Raw genomic sequence first — 21,779 nt, forward strand, 5'->3', positions numbered from 1 at the left:
AACATGATCTCATACAACTAAAAAATATGGAACTTTCACTGTTGAGCTATGCTTGACGTGATTATGAGATCATGTTCAGAATATGATCATTTGACAGTAACGCAACACATTTGATTATTAAATTTATATTAATTTATATATAAATCAAAAGGCAAAGTACTTAAAAAATGACAATGCTGTGGGTATCATAAATATATATAAAATATTTTTACAGTAACTTGATACAAAAAGTTGAAAACAAAATTGATTGATTTATTTATTGTATTGATCGTTTATGACAAGTAAAATTAATCAACAGTAGAACCTTTATTCAGAACCCACTAAAGTGTCCCCTGAATAGTGTTAAAATATACAGTAAACCCCCTCCTTTGGGGCACCCCCTGGTCCAAATCAGTTAGTGTCCATTTTGCTATAGTTTTTTGGTGTTTTTTTTTGGTAGTGTCTACTCTTTTTCCATATTTTAGGGTCCCAGCGGTTTTCTACTGTATTGCCCCGAATTCCTTTAGGGGAAAATGTCCCTTTAATATGAGAATCCACCAAGGGGATTCTATTGTAAACATTCTTGGAAAAATATATGAAAATATGATTTTTTTACAGTTTAAAAAATGTTTCTACATAAGGGGAAAAAGTTTTGTCTTATTGGGTGTAAAATTTATAATAAATCTATACCAAAAATATTTGATTGATTGGGTGGTTATAAAAAGTGTAAAATGATTCAAGGGCGCTCACAAAGGTTCTCTTAAAAGTAACAGAGTATTTACAAAAATATTTCTCATTTTATTTACAACAGTATTGCAAAGCAAAAATATGTAAAGCTAAACAATCTATAAAGCAAGAAACAATAAGCTAAATTAAAAATGTATCTCAACAATTATCACAATACAAAACATCAAAATATAAAAAGAAACAATAGGAAAACAGAAGAAATTAAAATGTGTAAATGTACCTCAACAAATCACAAATCCTATCCTAAGTTTCTAGAACAAAACAACAAATATGAACATAATATAGAATGTTGCATGTAAACTTGTTTTTGTTTAAATGGCTGAGTTGCGTTGAGTGCACCAAATTCAAAGATTTAAATATTGAAGACTCAACGACACTTGGCACAATTCAACGTGGACAGTAAAATAGGCTTTACAGCACATACAATCAAACATTTGTGGCACTAGGATCATAAAATGAAGCTGAAAGGGGGATATTAACAGTACCCTGTAAGTTACCAGATATATCATTGACTCCAGAATCGTTACTTGGACATCCCTCTCCAAACGAAGAACTGCTTCGTGAGGTAAGTTGTCGTAGTGAATTCAGTGCAGACATTTGGTATTCATTGTCGCTGACAGGATCCACAGTAGGCGAGACATCTGGCATAGAGATTATACTAATGTCGGGATTCGGTTTGTCGTCAATATTGGTCTTTTTTGCCAATATTTGTCGCTTTTTATCAGCTGATATTTTGTTCATGTGAAAGAACCAGTCTGGATCTGAATGAACTTTCTTCATCTCTTCAATGGCCTTCTTCAGTTCAACACCTGCATCACTATATGTATCCCACTCCTGTAGTGCTTTGCAATAGTGATCTTGTGTTGCATTGTATTTCTCCAGGTCATTGACACGATAGAACATTTTTTCTACATGATCCATCAACCGATACTTTGGTAAAAACCTTAATGGTTGCGGTATGTGTTCTTCAGACGAATAGCTCATGTACGACACAATGAATTTCTGTGAGTTTTTCAGAAATTCAGGTGTTTGAAGCCGCATGAACGGTAAAAATAAATCCCCCATGTTATCCTCGCAAACATCAATTTCTATTTGCCGGGACATGGCCCTCCATTTTATTTGAGTTCCTTGAGAGCACAATATGATAACTTTATCAGCTTCTTCGCATTCTCGGTTCATCCATTCATTTACTCCGATGCCAATTTCATTGGAACTCCAAAGGGCAGTGCGCACATTTAACTTGCAGAGGTTTTTAAGAAACACACAGAGTTTCAGAACGACCTCATTGTGATATTCATGATCATAGGAGTGGATTACAAACACGCGTCTCATATAAATTTCTGTAAGATAAGAAGTTTCAATGTTTTGGTTTTTTTAAATTTTAATGAAGGGTTTTACTATAATAGCTATTTTTATTTATAACAAACTAAAATGTGATCAATATCATGCTTTCACTATCTATTAATTTTATCTGGAACCAAATGATTGATTTACATGGGTAACATTTATTTTTTCTTGTAATGAATGTTTACGAGGTGAACGGTGAGAATACTTCATTCATTAAAAGATTGACTCAGCTCCGCCTTGTTAAATAGAGCAGTCAATCTTTCAAGTAATGAAATATTCTCCCCACACAACAAATGCAAAACATTCATTATTATATATTATTATACACACCTACAAATTAATCGGATGCTAAGATCTTAAACATTATTGTCGATTTCACGCAACATGGTGATTTAAGTATGTACATGGCCACAGATAATCAATGGATCATGAAGCTTCTGTGCCTGCACTGAAAAACCATGTTTACCATTCACAAATCGCAGTTTTATAGCATTGAACTTTTCATTTTTGTAATCACAAAATTGACACATTGTATAATGTTGTGACATTCTAAAATGGGAGGAAAGATCTAAGCCACCATTTAAAAAGGCAGCACATTTTGGGCACAAAGTAGATCAATTGTAGATGCCGCATATTACTACAGGTTGATTTTTGGAAGTTCATCATACAGTAACAAAATGCTGAAAGTGCTTTAATAAGTGCCGTGTTAATTATCAACTTTAGATTTCTTCTTTCAATAGAGCTAATACCCAATGACATGGGATAAATATTTAACCAATCAAATGGCAAGGATACAATAAGGTGTATCATATTATAGTAATCGTAATTTCAGTCTAAATTAAGGCTCAATTACTACACAGATACACAGAGTGCTGGTGGCATAACATAGTTTTGATGACGCTGCAGGCTCCCTAAATACACAATAATTGATTTTACCGACAGAGAGTTAAAGCCGTAAACTTAGCCTAGGTCATCTTAGGCCAATTTTTTTGTAGACAAACCATGACCTTTTGGATCTGACAAGCAATGAAGCGTAATGGGAGGTGAAATTTCTGTCAAGAATATAAATAACTTCTACGCAGTAATCAAGTTTCTCAAACTTTGTAATTTGACAAAATCGATGAATGATTAAATTACCTTCGTTTTGCCCTTCATTATCTGTAATTAAAAAAATATTGATATTATAAGTTTAAAACAAATTTGATTTATCAACAGGATACTACCAATCAAATACGAAGGTAAAATAGTGGTTTTTTTATTTGGCAGAGGTATCAACTTTTAAAAAGCAAAATATATTGGGAAATTTAGCAAAAATTGTAAAAACACTATATAACTATAGAGTGCACTTTTAAAACAATTTTAAGCATCAGCATCTATCATTAACAATGGCTAGGCAGTTTATTTATTAATTATTATATGTAAATTTTTTTTATCAAAAATAATCAAGAGAAATTGCACCTTAAGTTGACTCAAAATATTGGTAAACATTAACGATTATTGGGAGTTTTTGGAGGTGAAGTTAAACAATTAGATGGATAATCTCTTCATTAAATCTAGCTTCTTCGGAATTCAATGTTTTTACATTGATTTAGAGAAGGATCACTATTAATAACTGAGTAATCTTTGCTAAGGTGGCAAATCACCCGCTGTAGTACATACAGTAACTTAGAAAAGAATGCAGAAGGCTACATTGTACATTATGCAAGTATGTTTTTGATTTTTTCCCAAGTACATTCAATTTTCAGGTTTCAGAAAAATCATTTAAAATAAAGCAGTAACCACTTGCAATGTTGAATAATATATACATATTTTTATATAGTCATTTAAACTGGTAACAGAGACATTCAAATGCCTACTGTTAAAGTTTAGCCTACTCTTTGTGAAGTATTTTTTAATGTTGTTACAATCAAGCAAACAAATTAGGAAACTTTCCGACCTAATCTATATCACGGGGGTGATGCAACATGCTTTCTCGCTCCCCACCTTGACAGAGTTTTTTACATTCAAAATCAATTGCTACCTACCTCCATATATTGGTTTTTCGTCATTAACATCTGAAAATAAAAGTATTTTACATAATAAGTTCAATTTCATTTTTTCCAACATAATTATGCCAAATATAATTTTAATATTAACGGGAACAAACAAATTTGTATATCTTATACAGTAAACAGATATACATCTTACTTTAAATTACTACTGACCTATGGTAAATCAGATCATCTAAAGTGCTGAATTGTCTGAATATATCAGAAAAGGTCCTGTCCAGCCATGTTATGAATGATTGATTGATTAAATCATTACTACCTGTACAATAGTTATTATTACTACAGGACTAGGAAACCAAAAAAATAATGGCTACATGGAATCTTACCTCCATTTTTGTATACTAGCCACACAACAATTATGATGGCAATAAGTCCAATCAAGCTACCAATCACAGCAGGAATAACATAATCTTTAAATAAATATTTCAATTACAAATTACCATAGCAAACAACATAAATACTAGAAATTGCGAAGTGCAAGCCTACAAAGTTTTTCAAACAAATATTTTAAATGCCAACATACTGTAAGGGCCTGTTTCTGCTGAGCAGAAATAATCAATTATTAACCGATTATTTTTTTAATCAATTATTTTTGGATGATGGATGACATGATTTTTAAAAAGCGCTTACCAGATAACCGATTAACGTCGGAGAACATTTTCAGTTGCAAACCGGTCAATTCTGTGATTTTTGGTACTTAGGAAAAATAGATTATTTTTATTTTTTCAGCAGAAACAGACCCTAAGACTACCTTTATACCAACAAATGCTTTGTAATAATTAAAGTAGTTTCCCTACCTGTTTGACCCTCTAAAAATAAAAAAAAAAAAGAAATCTTAAACATTTATAAATTTGACAGATATAAACAAATTCTAAACCGCACAGAGACTGAAAATTATTTTTCACAAAATGATTATATTTTCTTCGTCAGGTTTAATGAGTGAACTTTAGATAGAGAATTTTAAAATGTCCAGAAAAGTCAGTGAAGTGAAAGTAAGGTCAGTTGCGTTTAGTTGCTTAGAGCGCTTATGTTGATACAGTTAAGTTGAGTGAGTTACATTTACAATTCTGTGTCGACATAGAATGTCTTTACACCAAAAAATGCTTTGTAATAATTATAGTAGTTTACTTTACCATTTTGATTAACATCTTGTTTCTCTAAAAATAAAAAAAAGTAAATCTTAAAAAACATTTATACATTTGACAGATATAAACAAATTATAAATGGCACAGTGAGTGAAAATTAATTTTCACAAAATGAAATGCAGTGTATTTTGTAGTATTCCAATATAATATTTTACAAGGTTTTTCTAAAAAGACAAAATGAATTTTGGCATAAATTTCGTTATGTATTTGCTGGTATATTCTTTTATTCCTCATTGCAATGTTGGCCTCATTCATTTTTTATCCTTTGCAGTTCCGTGTGTTTGTTTAATGTTAACCCTTTGAAGACATGGCCCATATCCCATAGAGGGTAATTTACTGTCAAAGGACACGAGGCCCGTAATTGCAGAAAGTTACAGTCACAAAAATGTATTTTGCATTTTTCCTAAACCTATTAAAAATACCTTATTTAGCTTCAGTCACTTAGGGTAGAAACCTCGCGTATTCAAATGGTTAATGCACAATGCAGTGTATTCTGTAGTATTCCAAAATATTAAATGTAACTGTAGGCCTACCTGAGCATATTCCATTATCAATCTCAAAGCCATCTTTACAGGAACAAACAGGCTCACCATCTTCAACGTTACATAGCATATTTTCTCCTCCACAAGGGTCTGGAACATTTTCACAAGGGTGTTCTTTAAATCAAACCAATATTTATAAAGATAGAATGATTAATATTTCACTCAGCATAATATTGTACATATTAATATTTATTATATAACACCTAAATAAATTACTGTCATTTGATTGGACGATTGTGGGTCACATGGCGTGCAATAGTATGCACTATTAAACGATCGTTTAATAGTACTTTTTAAACATTTTTTGTGTACGAAAAAAAAAACGTTTTACAGATGAAAAAAAAAATGTAATTGTAAGCCTACCTAAGCACGTTCCATTTACCATCTCAAAGTGATCTTCACAGGAACAAACAGGCTCACCATCTTCAACGTTACATAGCATATTTTCTCCTCCACAAGGGTCTGGAACATTTTCACACGGGCGTTCTTCAAATCAAACCAATATTTATAAAGATAGAATGATTAAAATTTCGCTTAGCATAATATTGTACATATTATTATTTATTATATAACACCTAAATAAATTCCTGTCATTTGATTGGGCACTTGTGGGTCACATGGCGTGCAATAGTACCCACTATTAAATGATCGTTTAATAGTACTTTTTAAACATTTTTGTGTACGAAGAAAAAAAAAATGTTTCGCGGATGAAAAAAAAATCTAGTGTACAAATTACTGTAAAATACAACAATGCCACCTGTTGTCTTGCCCCTTTTTGTAAACACAATCCTATTTATGTAGCAGCAGCAGATTTTTGTGTACGATTTAGAGATATATATGTACTAATTTCATTCAAAAAGGCATTTAAATTTGCTTTAGATTGTTTTTAGGATTTTGATTATTAATGGGGACATCCCTACAAGACTTGTTGAAAAAAACATAATTAGCCTAGATGATTTCCAGTTGCCTGTTGAAATTTCGTATTGCTGTCTTTCAGTCTAGGCCTAGCTAGATGATGAAAGGTAAAATATCAACTCGGCTGTCGCCTTGTTGATATATAGCCTTTCATCATTCACCTCATGCCATTATTTGTACCGTTACACTCATTAAACATTCATTATTTGTATATTATAACACACCTGATTGTATTCTTGCTATTTGATTGGTTAACTACATTACGTGCCATTCATTATTTTGTACTAATGATGGACGTTACTATTGAACGTTCAGCTTTATATACATTTTTTGTTTCATCCCTGTTTGAAAAACAAGCTTTGCAGTCCGCCGTGTATAACTGCTCTACTCTGTGACCAAATTGGAGCATTGCCTTTTGAATGCCTAGCTGTATTGCTCTATATGCTTTAATCATGTTCTATATTCTTTCATCATACTCTATTCTCTTCCATTATGCTCTATTCTCTTAAATCATGCTTTATACTCTTACATCATGCTCTATACTCTTCCATCATGTTCTATTCTCTTCCATCATGCTCTATTCTCTTCCATCATGCTCTATTCTCTTACATCATGCTCTATACTCTTACATCATGCTCTATTCTCTTCCATCATGCTCTATTCTCTTACATCATGCTCTATTCTCTTCCATCATGCTCTATTCTCTTACATCATGCTCTATACTCTTACATCATGCTCTATACTCTTCCATCATGCTCTATTCTCTTCCATCATGCTCTATTCTCTTCCATCATGCTCTATTCTCTTACATCATGTTCTATTCTCTTCCATCATGCTCTATACTCTTACATCATGCTCTATTCTCTTACATCATGCTCTATTCTCTTCCATCATGCTCTATTCTCTTCCATCATGCTCTATTCTCTTACATCATGCTCTATTCTCTTACATCATGTTCTATACTCTTACATCATGCTCTATTCTCTTACATCATGCTCTATTCTCTTCCATCATGCTCTACTCTCTTCCATCATGCTCTATTCTCTTACATCATGCTTGATACTCTTACATCATGCTCTATACTCTTCCATCATGCTCTATTCTCTTCCATCATGCTCTATTCTCTTACATCATGCTCTATTCTCTTACATCATGCTCTATTCTCTTTCATCATGCTCTATTCTCTTTCATCATGCTCTATTCTCTTCCATCATGCTCTATTCTCTTCCATCATGTTCTATTCTCTTCCATCATGTTCTATTCTCTTCCATCATGCTCTATACTTTTCCATCATGCTCTATACTCTTCCATCATGCTCTATTCTCTTTCATCATGCTCTCTATACACTTCCATCATGTTCTATACTCTTTCATCATGCTCTCTATACACTTCCATCATGCTCTATTCTCTTACATCATGCTCTATACACTTCCATCATGTTCTATTCTCTTCCATCATGCTCTCTATACACTTCCATCATGCTCTATTCTCTTACATCATGCTCTATTCTCTTCCATCATGCTCTATTCTCTTCCATCATGCTCTATTCTCTTACATCATGCTCTATTCTCTTACATCATGCTCTCTATACACTTCCATCATGTTCTATACACTTTCATCATGCTCTCTATACACTTCCATCATGCTCTATTCTCTTCCATCATGCTCTATTCTCTTCCATCATGCTCTATACTCTTCCATCATGCTCTATTCTCTTCCATCATGCTCTATACTCTTCCATCATGCTCTATACTCTTCCTGGACAAAAAGTTGTCCAGACTTTATGTTAAATAATTTTAATAGGATAAACCATAACCATGGTACTAGAGGTAAAGATTGTAATTTTATTGTTCCAATGAATAACTATACTGTTAGTAAGACCTTTTTTTTTAATGCAATCACACTGTGGAACAAATTACCAATAGAAATAAAAAATATTTTTACACACAATAGTTTTAAAAGGACTCTTAAGAAATTTTTATTAACAAATATGCAAATTATATAGACCTAAATTATGATTGACTTTTCTTGTAAATAATAGTAGATATTTTTATAATAATAATGATTATCAGAATTCGGCATAAATCAATGTAATTAAATTAATTTGTAATACTGTATAAAATTATAATTGATCTATATTTTTGTAAAATTATTGTAATTTTGTTTTATTATGTTGGGGACCCCTTTGGAAACAAGCCTCTGGGCTTAAAGGGCCATCCCCTGCTTTCCATGCTTATTTTTTTGTCTAGTCTTGTATTTTTATATTTAATGTTTCTCTTTTTATTTCATTTACATTATACTGTTTTATATATTTGTACTGTATTTGGAAAGCAATAAATATTACTTACTTACTTACTATCATGTTCTATTCTCTTTCATCATGCTCTATTCTCTTTCATCATGCTCTATTCTCTTCCATCATGCTCTATACTCTTCCATCATGCTCTATTCTCTTCCATCATGCTCTATACTCTTCCATCATGCTCTATACTCTTTCATCATGCTCTATTCTCTTTCATCATGCTCTATTCTCTTCCATCATGCTCTATTCTCTTCCATCATGTTCTATTCTCTTCCATCATGTTCTATTCTCTTCCATCATGCTCTATACTTTTCCATCATGCTCTATACTCTTCCATCATGCTCTATTCTCTTACATCATGCTCTCTATACACTTCCATCATGTTCAATACTCTTTCATCATGCTCTCTATACACTTCCATCATGCTCTATTCTCTTACATCATGCTCTATACACTTCCATCATGTTCTATTCTCTTCCATCATGCTCTCTATACACTTCCATCATGCTCTATTCTCTTACATCATGCTCTATTCTCTTCCATCATGCTCTATTCTCTTCCATCATGCTCTATTCTCTTACATCATGCTCTATTCTCTTACATCATGCTCTCTATACACTTCCATCATGTTCTATACACTTTCATCATGCTCTCTATACACTTCCATCATGCTCTATTCTCTTCCATCATGCTCTATTCTCTTCCATCATGCTCTATACTCTTCCATCATGCTCTATTCTCTTCCATCATGCTCTATACTCTTCCATCATGCTCTATACTCTTCCATCATGTTCTATTCTCTTTCATCATGCTCTATTCTCTTTCATCATGCTCTATTCTCTTCCATCATGTTCTATCTCTTCCATCATGCTTTATACTCTTCCATCATGTTCTATACTCTTTCATCATGTCTATTCTCTTTCATCATGCTCTATACTCTTCCATCATGCTTTATACTCTTCCATCATGCTCTATTCTCTTTCATCATGCTCTATACACTTCCATCATGTTCTATACTCTTTCATCATGCTCTATTCTCTTTCATCATGCTTTATTCTCTTCCATCATGCTGTATAATCTTCCATCATGTTCTATTCTCTTCCATCATGCTTTATACTCTTCCATCATGTTCTATACTCTTCCATCATGCTCTATTCTCTTTTATCATGCTCTATTCTCTTTCATCATGCTCTATACTCTTCATCATGCTCTATTCTCTTTCATCATGCTTTATACTCTTTCATCATGCTCTATTCTCTTTCATCATGCTTTATACTCTTCCATCATGCTCTATTCTCTTTCATCATGCTTTATACTCTTCCATCATGCTCTATTCTCTTTCATCATGCTTTATACTCTTCCATCATGCTCTATTCTCTTCCATCATGCTCTATTCTCTTACATCATGCTCTATTCTCTTACATCATGCTCTATTCTCTTTCATCATGCTCTATACTCTTTCATCATGTTCTATTCTCTTTCATCATGCTGTATACTCTTCCATCATGTTCTATACTCTTTCATCATGTTCTATACTCTTTCATCATGTTCTATTCTCTTTCATCATGCTTTATACTCTTTCATCGTGCTTTATACTCTTCCATCATGCTCTATTCTCTTCCATCATGTTCTATACTCTTTCATCATGCTCTATTCTCTTTCATTATGCTCTATACTCTTCCATCATACTTTATTCTCTTTCATCATGTTCTATTCTCTTCCATCATGTTCTATACTCTTTCATCATGCTCTATTCTCTTTCATTATGCTCTATACTCTTCCATCATGTTCTATACTCTTTCATCATGCTCTATTCTCTTTCATTATGCTCTATACTCTTCCATCATGCTCTATACTCTTCCATCATGCTCTATTCTCTTTCATCATGCTCTATTCTCTTCAATCATGTTCTATTCTCTTTCATCATGCTCTATTCTCTTCCATCATGCTGTATACTCTTCCATCATGCTCTATTCTCTTTCATCATGCTTTATACTCTTACATCATGCTCTATTCTCTTCAATCATGTTCTATTCTCTTTCATCATGCTCTATTCTCTTCCATCATGCTGTATACTCTTCCATCATGTTCTATTCTCTTCAATCATGTTCTATTCTCTTTCATCATGCTCTATTCTCTTCCATCATGCTGTATAATCTTCCATCATGTTCTATTCTCTTTCATCATGCTCTATTCTCTTCCATCACGCTGTATACTCTTCCATCATGTTCTATTCTCTTTCATCATGCTCTATTCTCTTCCATCATGCTGTATAATCTTCCATCATGTTCTATTCTCTTTCATCATGCTCTATTCTCTTCCATCACGCTGTATACTCTTCCATCATGTTCTATTCTCTTTTATCATGCTCTATTCTCTTCCATCACGCTGTATACTCTTCCATCATGTTCTATTCTCGTTCATCATCCTCTATTCTCTTCCATCATGTTCTATACTATATATCATTGACCGTGCATATTTGTCATATAACATAATAATTGAATCTGTATACCTTTCACATAAATGTCTCCTGTCTTTATTGCACAGTTAACTTCAGTTTTTGTTGAACACTGTTGTCCATTAGTGGTTGGCCGTGGTTGCAACTTCAAGTAAAATTGAATATTAATTTATTTTGCAATTTCTTATTAACAGTAAAATACTTTATTGTATTTTTAAGACTATATAAAGGTAATTTGATTTCATTATTTTCACAGTTTTTATTGCAACTTTTGGATCTGAAAGATGACCTACAGCAAACATGGTATTTCAGAAGTTGGGTTACTTCAACAACAAAAAAGCGTTACACTGTGGAGAGACCATTGGGAAGGGCCTGCAATATACGGTGGTGTAAAATTATTTAATTTGTTTATTATTACAGCACATACTATTTTATTTCCAGAACTTTATAGCAAATGTGAGGTGGACTTGGTTCTTGAAATAAGTAAAGTCTTTTGGGGTAATATTCAAAATTTGATCAAATCTAGGGTCAGCCTTTTTTTTTTACCTCAACATAATAGAAAGCCTCTTGAACGTCAGTCCAAATAACTGTAACAAAAGTTTCATTGTTATCCTTCCGGCTACTGACCTCAAACTGTAAGAGCATGTTTAGATAGGAATTGAATTTTTAATTTACTATTGTAAAAATCAAAATACAATTGTCTAAAATAGCATACAAGCATAGTTTTCAGGTAAAAATTAAAAATGATTCATGAAAAAAACATTATAGCAAGCAATAGCAAGCATTCATTTAGCAGTGTTCAAAACTGACATCAATTATGATTGGCTCAAACAATCATCTCTTTGGGTTTCATCTCTGAAACAGAGCAACAAGTAGAAACTATGCAATTTCGCAATTTCAAATTTATTATAATAAATTACAATATATCTATTTTATGATTCATGAATCATTAAATTTTGGGAAAGCATTGATTTTTGTTACATTTTTTCAAAGAATACCTATCTTTAGAGCATTCATTATAATGCCCGAAAACCGGCATCTGTTTTTTATTACAAATATGATTTCTATATTTTACTGTTTTATTTTTCCTACCTGAAAATTCTCTTGACTTGGACATCGTTCTGTAGAATTTATATTCTCCTGAAAAAACAAATGTCAAACCAATTTAGGCTATAAGATTTTTGCTAAACATTTTTTAAAACTCAAAACTGACTTTGACATCTCATTTTGTATGGTACAAATATTGACTGGGCTGAGAAGAACTTAAGAGATATAGTTTAGTCCCGATCACAGAGGGCTATATTTTTCAATAAAAGCCTAGTCGATATTTGTTTTTTATACCAGACAAGGCAGAAATGAATGCATAACATAGAACTCTAGGTACACTGTTACGATCAGCGTGGTCAAAGATTTACCCCATCTGATATTTGTGTAAACAATATGAACACATCAAACCCTTCACAACAAATCGTCAAATCACAATTTTATCAACTTAAAAATCTAGTTGACAATGAGTCGACAAGCAAGAGTTTGAATAATCAAACGCTTGTGAATGGTCAAATTGCTTATGTTGCGTTTATGTCCTTGCGTAGTGTTTACGTTGCGTGTAGGTTGTGTTGCTAGTGGGAAAACCATGGTTATGGCCAGGCCATCGAATTCGTTTGATGTCACGCAACGAACACAATGCAAGAACACTGGAGAGAAACATAGTACATAGCGGTTGGGTATGTGGGGTGTTTACCACCATCTCAGACAAGCAAGAAAGAATAATATATGTGGTTGTTATGTTTGTTTGTTGTTGCAGTTTATTATTGTTAACATTGTAATATTTGTGTGCGCGTTTTTTCTCGCTTCTCTCACAGAATCCGGCTGCACCTCTGAGCAGGCCTATTGTAAACATTTTCTGCAGCATACTATGAAAAATCAATTAATAATAAAATGATACTTCAATGTGTTTTTAATCAATTCAATGAATATCAAACAGATTTTTTTTTATTATTATTTAAAACACATAGTTATTGTTTCATAATAAAGACAGGCCTTGGCCCTTTTGTCTTGTTAATAAACTTTCTTCCAGATTAAAACCCCATTGACAGTTCTGGAGAAATGAATTACTCAATGCCATAACTGTTGAGTGAATGTGGGCTATCAGTGGTGGATCCAGAATCCTGAAATTAATAGGTGGGGGCCCAGGGCCTAAAAATAGTGAAATGAAGTGCTGAACTTAATTTTATTTTTCTATTTGTTGCATTACAATTTGCAATTAAAGGTTCCCCCCACCCCTTCCCCACTGAATCCGCCTCTAGCTGTCAGGTATCATTACCTAATTACATTACATGTTTTACACTAAGAGGTAAAATAAAATGATATATTTGGTAGGAACTGACACAACAAATATTATAATACTTTCTTACCACATATATTTGAAGACAGTATAAATGGCTTGCTATGGTTACGTGTCCATCAAGTTCTTTCTGTATAAAATATACTATGTACATATCAAAATTGTACGGAGCAAGGTTGAAGACCAATTCAACTCGCTTATGTCCACGACCATCAAGTTTATACACATATGGCGTCCACACACTAGGTAAATCTATATTTTTTAGGAGAAAAAATCCAACTTAAACATGATACAAGCCAATTAGTGTACAGAACTGGTCTGAGGGCACAGTGTTTCACTGTTTTATCAATGATAATGTCCCAATTTTGGAATGTGGTTGAGTTAAATGGCATGGTCTGTAGTGCCTCATTTGTGAATCAATTTAAAATTTTTATTTTGAGGGCTCTTCCTGTTTTTTTAATGTAAAGCTTACATTACTTCAATGTTGGAATGAAACACAGCTCCCTTAACAAAATTGAGGTGACATCAGAAATTTTTTTTTTTTTTTTTTTTTTTTTATTATTTATGTTTTAGTTTTTAGGCTAGTTAGGGATGTAGGGGGACACAATTAATCAAGCTCTTTTGAGTTTTTATGTGTTTCCTTTTCATCTTTATTTTATGTTCTCATATATTGTTGTATATTTTCATGATTGATGATGAATAAAGAATATTTGAATTTGAATTTGACAAATGGAAATACAATACAATACAAATCTACAATCTACTTGAGAAATTGAATGGAGCATTCACAAAAAATATAATACTGTCTGTAGTTGTAAGTACTATATTTTGAGAGAGTGAGTGGCAGAGTGTTTAAAGACACCTTCCCTACGTTTTTTAGATCTATTTTAAGATCACAAACTATATTTAATGTAAAAATAATACTATATGGTCCTATTGCGATAACTTTTTTCGTCTTTAAATGGTTAAAAATGTGAAAAATAAGTTGATTCTAATAATTATTATAGCGGCCCGCTATAAATCCCAAAATGCATTGATATTTCTGTTTTTCTTCTGTAATTCACCCACTGGATCGTGAGGCCTAAACAAATGGAAGACTTTTCAGCAAAAATACCGGGTTTTCCCCCAATTTGTATCAACAGAGTCTGGCAAAAATAGAAAGACAATTAATGCAGCAACTATACAACGTCGGGCTAGGTATATAGCTAGCGTACGATGTTCGTACGTTACCGATGTTTACCAGCTAGGCCTACAAAACTAAGCCTAGCTAGGCTAGGCCTAAAGACCGTCCACGAGAGGTCAGTCACCGCGTGCTACTTAGGTAGTGCATTGTTTCTTACTTTTTATTATAATTTACTATAAAACGTACATTTAAGACAAGGAATGACCTGGTTTAATGTTTTTAAAATAATATATATGTATTACTTTTACAAAAAGTCACAAATTGAAGGTGTCTTTAAGACAGTGGAACCGTAATCTATAGCCATAACATCGGCAAGGCATCAATAGCTCTATGGTTCTGGTGGTATATAAACTATAGGTCCGGTGTACACATATCGCTTATGTGCACTTTAAAGAACCTAGTATATCTTTCAAAACAAGTAGGGGGTTACCACGGTGTACTAGTTCACACACAGCATGTCATGTGGACAGATGAGAGAGCACCTAAAAGTGGCTGCACTGATATAGTTCATAGTGAACCTTAGGGGAGGAGCATCTATATATTAATGCTACTAAATTTGTCGCGTAATTTACGTATCTCCTCCGAAACCACTGTTACTTATATGTTCATAACAATGAAACAATTCACTACAATAGCTGTATAGCGAGTGCACATGTAATGTAATGGGGAAAATCTGTCATATTATGGTTACCGGTAAAGTTTTCTTTAATATATAATTTACATTACCTTCTTCAGCGGTTAAACATAAACCATCATTTCTTCTATAAAAGCAACCTTTATAAAACATAACAAGCATGATGCATTAATGATGAAATAGTTATGTCCAAATGTGATATACGTTTATTTCTTGTATTATTACTTTTTAATACATATTTATCATAGTTTATTATGTATTATGTGTCCATGACACAGTATTGTTATATCTTATTTACAGCGCATAGAGACTATTTGTATTTTGCACTATATAAATTTAAAACCATTAACCATTATTCAAATCACTTCTTTAATTAATGAATCATTTATAAATGCAGCATTATACTTACTTGGTATCTGATAATATAAGATTGTTGGTTTTAATCCATCAGTATTTGGCAATGTTTTAACAACGATCAAATACCCTCCACCTGGTTGAAAATATGATGTGCAGTCAAAGAATATCCGTTTCTATTGGAAAAGTTGTGGAGCTCAGTAAATTATTAGACAATTATTATGTGACAAACCTAAGTGAGTGAAATGATTTAAAAGGTCATTCAAATAAATGGAAAGCTGTAGCCAGTGCCCTTTTCAAACTAAAAATAAGCAGCAGTTTTAGTAAATAGGCCTAACTCATGAACTTTTTTGGCCAATCCTACTGTACATGCTAGCAGACAAATTACTTTCCTCGTATAGACTAAGCCAAAATATATTATTTTTCAATCAGTTGCTTACGCTTACAATTGCCCCTTTTTTGCCGAAAAAGAACTCCCCTGAAAAATTCCTGGCTGCAGGCTTGAATGGCAATAATGTAATAAAATAATTGTTTTTACTTTTTTGAACAAGATAGGATTATAACATATTTTAAAGTTTCAATCAATACTTGTTTCAAAATGTTGCTCATCTGGCAAATATACAGTGAACTGGTACGTAAACTTACCATTGTAGGCCCTAATATAATATTGTAATTTACTATCAGTATGAAGGTGATGAATGTCATATATAATAGAAACAAAAAGAATATTTACAATTGAACCATTTTCAGTTAGAAGGTCATTGTCAGTTATGAAATCGCCGTTAAAGTTTAAGTAATTACAATACAGTCTTGAGTTGTCTAGATCTGTTATTTCTATTACCGCTCCAATGTATATCTCAGAACCTGAAATACAAACACATAATAATTAGGTAAAGGTATTTATTATTGTCATCAAGCTTAACTGGAGGAAATTTGGATTAGGCCCTCTACGAAGCCATGGCAGCCAGCAGTGCAGTGCAGGACGAGGCAATGAGAGTAAAGCATCTTGCCTGAAGCTTGGTTCCCACTAGAACGTAACGCAAGGACGTAAACGCAACGCAAGCGTTTTAACCAATGACAAGCGAAGTTATAGACAGTTAGCAATCATAAGCGAATAAGCCATCGCTTGTGATTGGTCAAATTCACTTGCGTTGCGTTACGTCTTTGCGTTGCGTCGCTAGTGTGAACCACGCTTAAGGATACAATCAATCTCTTCAATCCAATAACGCAACTGGGCCAAATGTCGCTTTACCTTATAATTTAACTGATACATTTGTATGATAAAGTGCTATAATTTCAACATTCCCAATTTCCCATACTTTGAACTTTGAAATACTATGTGCAAAGAATGTATTCATCTTGTGAATAATTTCCATACCTTTCATATTTAAGTCAAATGAAATGTTTAGTTTTGTGTAAGATGTGGATCCTCCTGCCCAAGTTGCATCATAATAATCAACAGAAATATTTTCAGCTTGAGGTACTGTTCCAATGTTGTTGTTATATTTATCTGTTGAGCAAACATCTAGGAAAACAATATTAATAAACAAATCTGAGAAAACACAATTTATTCATTATTATTTATGTCACATCCATTTTTGGATAGCAGTCAAATTAGGTTTTTTGTATACTGATAATAAAACAAAAATGATCAGTATAGAAAAATCATAGTTTGTGACAATGCAATGACTCAAATCAACCAGAGGTTTCTCATCAACCATTTCAAATTTTGATGGAACTTCATAAAAATGTTGTTACCACACCCAATTATGTAAGTCCAGTTGTTTGTATTTAATGATGGGTGGGGTGCACGGTAGTCTGCAGTAGAATTATATAATAGGTGGTCGTTTGACAATATTAAATAATGTTTCAAACTATACATTCTCATGGATGCGCAAATATTTGCGCAGGAATTAAACTTTTGACAGGACTCAATATCTGAAGCACATTTCGGATGTGTTTACACTTTTTACCCCTAGAAGATGTTGCAACTCTCCAATTGCTCTTGTTTGTTTTTTTTGTGAAAAATAAATTGATATGAATTGATTCAGAAATTATTTCAATTCCGTCTATAAAAAAGCAAAAACAATTTACTGATGACAGCATGATTTAAATAATTAGCTTTAATATAACATTAGAACTTACTGATATTTGTTTTACTTTCACTTTCTTGTGAACATGATTGCATTTCTCCAACAAAGTTCTTTAGATAAAAAGTAAAAGAATTGATAATACTGTTTCTATCTCATATTGCAATATTTTATGTATCAACATGTTATGGCAAAAATCATGAATAATGCATGAACCTAATTAGGCCTATTTTATATGAAAAAGGTAGCTTACCCACTAAAATGTTTTAGTATGACATGGTGTTAGAAATAAAAAAGAACAAAAATGAAATAGAAGTGAGTGAAACACACCCTTGGATTTGACAAAAAAATAAATAAATAAACTATTGTGCTTATAAACTAAGCGTAACACAAAAGAGATTGACAGAGGGCGTGCTATTTATTATTTCAGCCAATACTTTGTGTGCGACCTTACAAATTTATATCTGTTAATAGCTATAACAAAAAAGCTTGAAAAATTATTATTGTTAAAAACATAAATACTACACTAAAGGGAGTATATTTTGGCACTTTTCCAAGTAACAAATAAATATGATTGTGGTTCAGAATGATCAATAGTTGTTATTACATTCATTTTAAAATTACAAAGAATTGTTATGGTAAACCTTTTAATAATAATATAACTTCCTGATCCTCCAATGAGAAAAACCAGAGTACGTCAATCTGGTACATTCATCTAAATTGTAAACACAGTTCTGCCTATTAAGTCATTGATTAAATTGTGTATAGGTGCTATGAATATAAGAGCCCTATTATACTTTTAATGTACACTACAGTATTAGTTTCTAGTTCCTTGTTCCTAGTTCAAATACAATGAATTCAATGAAGTCACTCATTTCTTGTTAATAATACATATTTTGAATCTAATTGAATGATTTGAATACTATTTGTAAGGGTGTTTCCATCAGCTCTCACTCCTATCACACACCCACATACGGAATAGCTCAATCTCTGTAAGTCATCATGAAATGACATGGCCTAAACAAAAATAGAAAGAATTTATAATGAGTTAATGTCTTATTATCGACATAAAAAATGTGTTGTATAATTAGATGTTCTGCAAACAATCTAAATTGAAATTGAACATCTTTGTTTGTATATGTAGCTTACAACAAACAGTGTAGCGTTGATACAATGAATGGTGTTAGTTACCGAGTTGAACTAAAAAAAGAGCCATTGTCTAATTAACTGGGTCGCTCACATGATATGGACAGGGCGAGTTACAGTACTAGTGATTGCAAATGTAAAATCCTCCAATATACTGACATGACGCACTCAGAAAACTAAACTGTACATATTGTGTGTGTTTTAAAAAGGGGAGACTCTGGGCTGTGATGATTTTTTACTTGAAATTGGTCAGTAGATCAGCTCAATTTTTACTCTCCAAAAACAAATAAGTGCAATTTCCAGAGGCCTAGAGGTCCAAATTTGGAATAAAAAGTTTGCAGAATGCTGGCCTAGTGCTTAGATAAGAGTAAATTTAATTCATTAACAGAATACAGTAGCACAGTAAATTGATTTAGACAAGTTGAAGTTGTAAATTGTACTCTTGGCTGCCTTTGGTTCCTTTCTTGTTCATCAGTGGCTGTATGCCAAGAGCTAAAGATTAAAATTAAAATGCCTGAATTTGAATGCTTCTAATTTCAATTTCCTTTTTTTAACAGGAAATATCTACAATATGTTCCCAAAATCTCAGATCTTAGGCATAGTAATTGATGATAAACTAAACTTTGAATAGTTGTTATTAAAGGCAACCAGAAGCGTGGTATTATTAACAGATCTTAACCGTCGGTTCTATAAGAATATTAAGACCATCAATGGATTATCACAGTCCTGTTGTTTGGAAATATATTCCTGAGAGCAAAATATCATTCCCTCTGGGAAGTCAAATCTTATATTTCACCTCTAAGCAGGCAATATCTGTATAATAAGGTTGAAAACAGTGTGAGATGGTTACAGAATCACAGGATTTATGAATACAATCAATGATATATATTTTCCCTTGAAAAAAAAAATGTTTAATGTTTTTGTGGAATATGCCAATGTAATGTCACATAAAAGTTATTTACTTTTTTACATGAAAAAATGTAATTTAAAGCAAAAAATAGTTTTTGGTTAAATTTAACCATTAATTTTGTCTTTTTTTCTTCTACAGAAGTGATTAACTTTGTTAAAACTACAAAACCTATTCAAAGTATGATTTTCTTAATCTTCATTTTATGAAGAGAGTTATTAGGAAGCTTTCAACTACATGTTAGTTCATTGTGCAAATGTGGGAATACTCGGCCGTGTGTCGATACTCGTCGATATAGGATTGATGGTTTCTAGGTCCACCAGGGCAACGACCGACAACACATCGATTGACTTAACCTATATCGTCGCTACTCGGTCGTCGCATATCGAAAGCTCCCTATTATTCAATTCAAAAGTAACAGTGACGATACAAAATACAGAATAAGACTGGACATAACTTGAAAATCAAACCTTGTAGAATCTCAAACTTAAGTGTTTTTATTGACCCATGAAATAACTTCTTGTCACTATTAGTTCTTTTCTCTCAGAACTGTGTGCCAAGAAGATACGCGGAATATAATACAACAGGTCAACCAGACCTACTCAAGACCTACTGTACAGTGGTAATACTAATATTCCTATAAATTTTCCCCGTAATGTGTCACAGGCATTGTGTGAGAATGAATGCCGGATTAATAAAATGACGGAAAAATAAGTAGGCATATATAGCTAGAATATTAATAATAAAACTTTATTTAATCACGGTATCACGTTTTTCCACAAGGCCGTAAGACATCATACAAAAATTAAATTAACAATTAACAACAAGAGTTTAATTAAAAAACTGAAAATCCTAATTTACACTTACAGTAAATTAGAATGAATTAACATTTTAAAATAGTTAATCAAATCAATTCAAGGCGCTTTAAAAAAAATAAAAAACAAGCAAAAAGAAGTACCTGCTGCAGAGGATTTTTTTAAACTAAATTTAAACATTTTTCTTACATAATTCCTTTTTCAATTGTAATTGAATAATTTCCCAGGGTTTCGCAATCGACATGTTTTCGATGGAAGTGCACCAATTAGTAAGTAATACTCAGGCCTACAACAACTAAGCATGATCTGAGTTCCACCTAGCCTAGGCCAGAGTCTAAAGTCTACAACAACTTACCGTCCAAGAACAATTGGATTGGCATTGTGGATTCCATTCACCGTCTATAGGCCTACTACCCAACAAAGTCAAAATCAAAAAGAAACACGGTAGTTGAATCATGTTTTAAGTCTTTAACCCTGTGTGCTTCAGTTAATTTCGTTGAAAACGGAATAACCGATCTTGTATGATTGTGAGGGGTTTGTGAGTCTTCTTTTATTTATGACACTGACAACAATGTAGCTCGTCTGGGAAAGCAAGGGGATTTCCCTTTTCCAACTTCAATTTGATTATGGAACGCCATTTACGCAAATTATTTACGACTCAATTTTTGACTTGATGTTGTTGCTTGAGTAAACCTTTTCTAGAAACAATACTAGTTCGTTGCGCGGGATCCAAGAATTACCAATCTCACATTTACAATAAGTCCATTTATAAACTTTGAATATTTGTATAATTATATAAACATTTTAATAATGTTTTTAGTGA

At 32.5% G+C, this 21,779-nt stretch overlaps 2 protein-coding genes across 2 annotated transcripts in view; one reads left to right on the top strand and one right to left on the bottom strand.

Moving 5' to 3' along the window:
• Positions 1–21,518, bottom strand: LOC144852486 (uncharacterized). The gene is made up of 17 exons (XM_078710314.1): positions 21,312–21,518; positions 18,144–18,201; positions 17,377–17,523; positions 16,732–16,862; positions 16,054–16,174; positions 15,737–15,784; positions 13,898–14,079; positions 12,576–12,623; positions 12,030–12,116; positions 11,538–11,628; positions 6,172–6,294; positions 5,800–5,922; positions 5,255–5,278; positions 4,448–4,531; positions 4,098–4,127; positions 3,211–3,231; positions 1–2,066 (listed from the first exon to the last, which is right to left on the bottom strand). The coding sequence occupies exons 1-17, from the start codon at positions 21,411–21,413 to the stop codon at positions 1,153–1,155; spliced, it is 2,334 nt and encodes a 777-aa protein (XP_078566440.1). The 5' UTR covers positions 21,414–21,518; the 3' UTR covers positions 1–1,152.
• The window catches only part of LOC144852491 (uncharacterized), a 26,796-nt gene continuing 24,813 nt past the window's right edge, over positions 19,797–21,779 (top strand). Inside the window, exon 1 of the mRNA XM_078710327.1 lies at positions 19,797–19,801. The gene's annotated coding sequence lies outside the window, so the exon portion shown is untranslated. The remainder of the gene's footprint in view (positions 19,802–21,779) is intronic.

The sequence above is a fragment of the Antedon bifida genome, chromosome 9 (assembly GCF_963402885.1).
Source record: "Antedon bifida chromosome 9, ecAntBifi1.1, whole genome shotgun sequence".
NCBI classification, from domain to species: Eukaryota; Metazoa; Echinodermata; class Crinoidea; order Comatulida; family Antedonidae; genus Antedon; species Antedon bifida.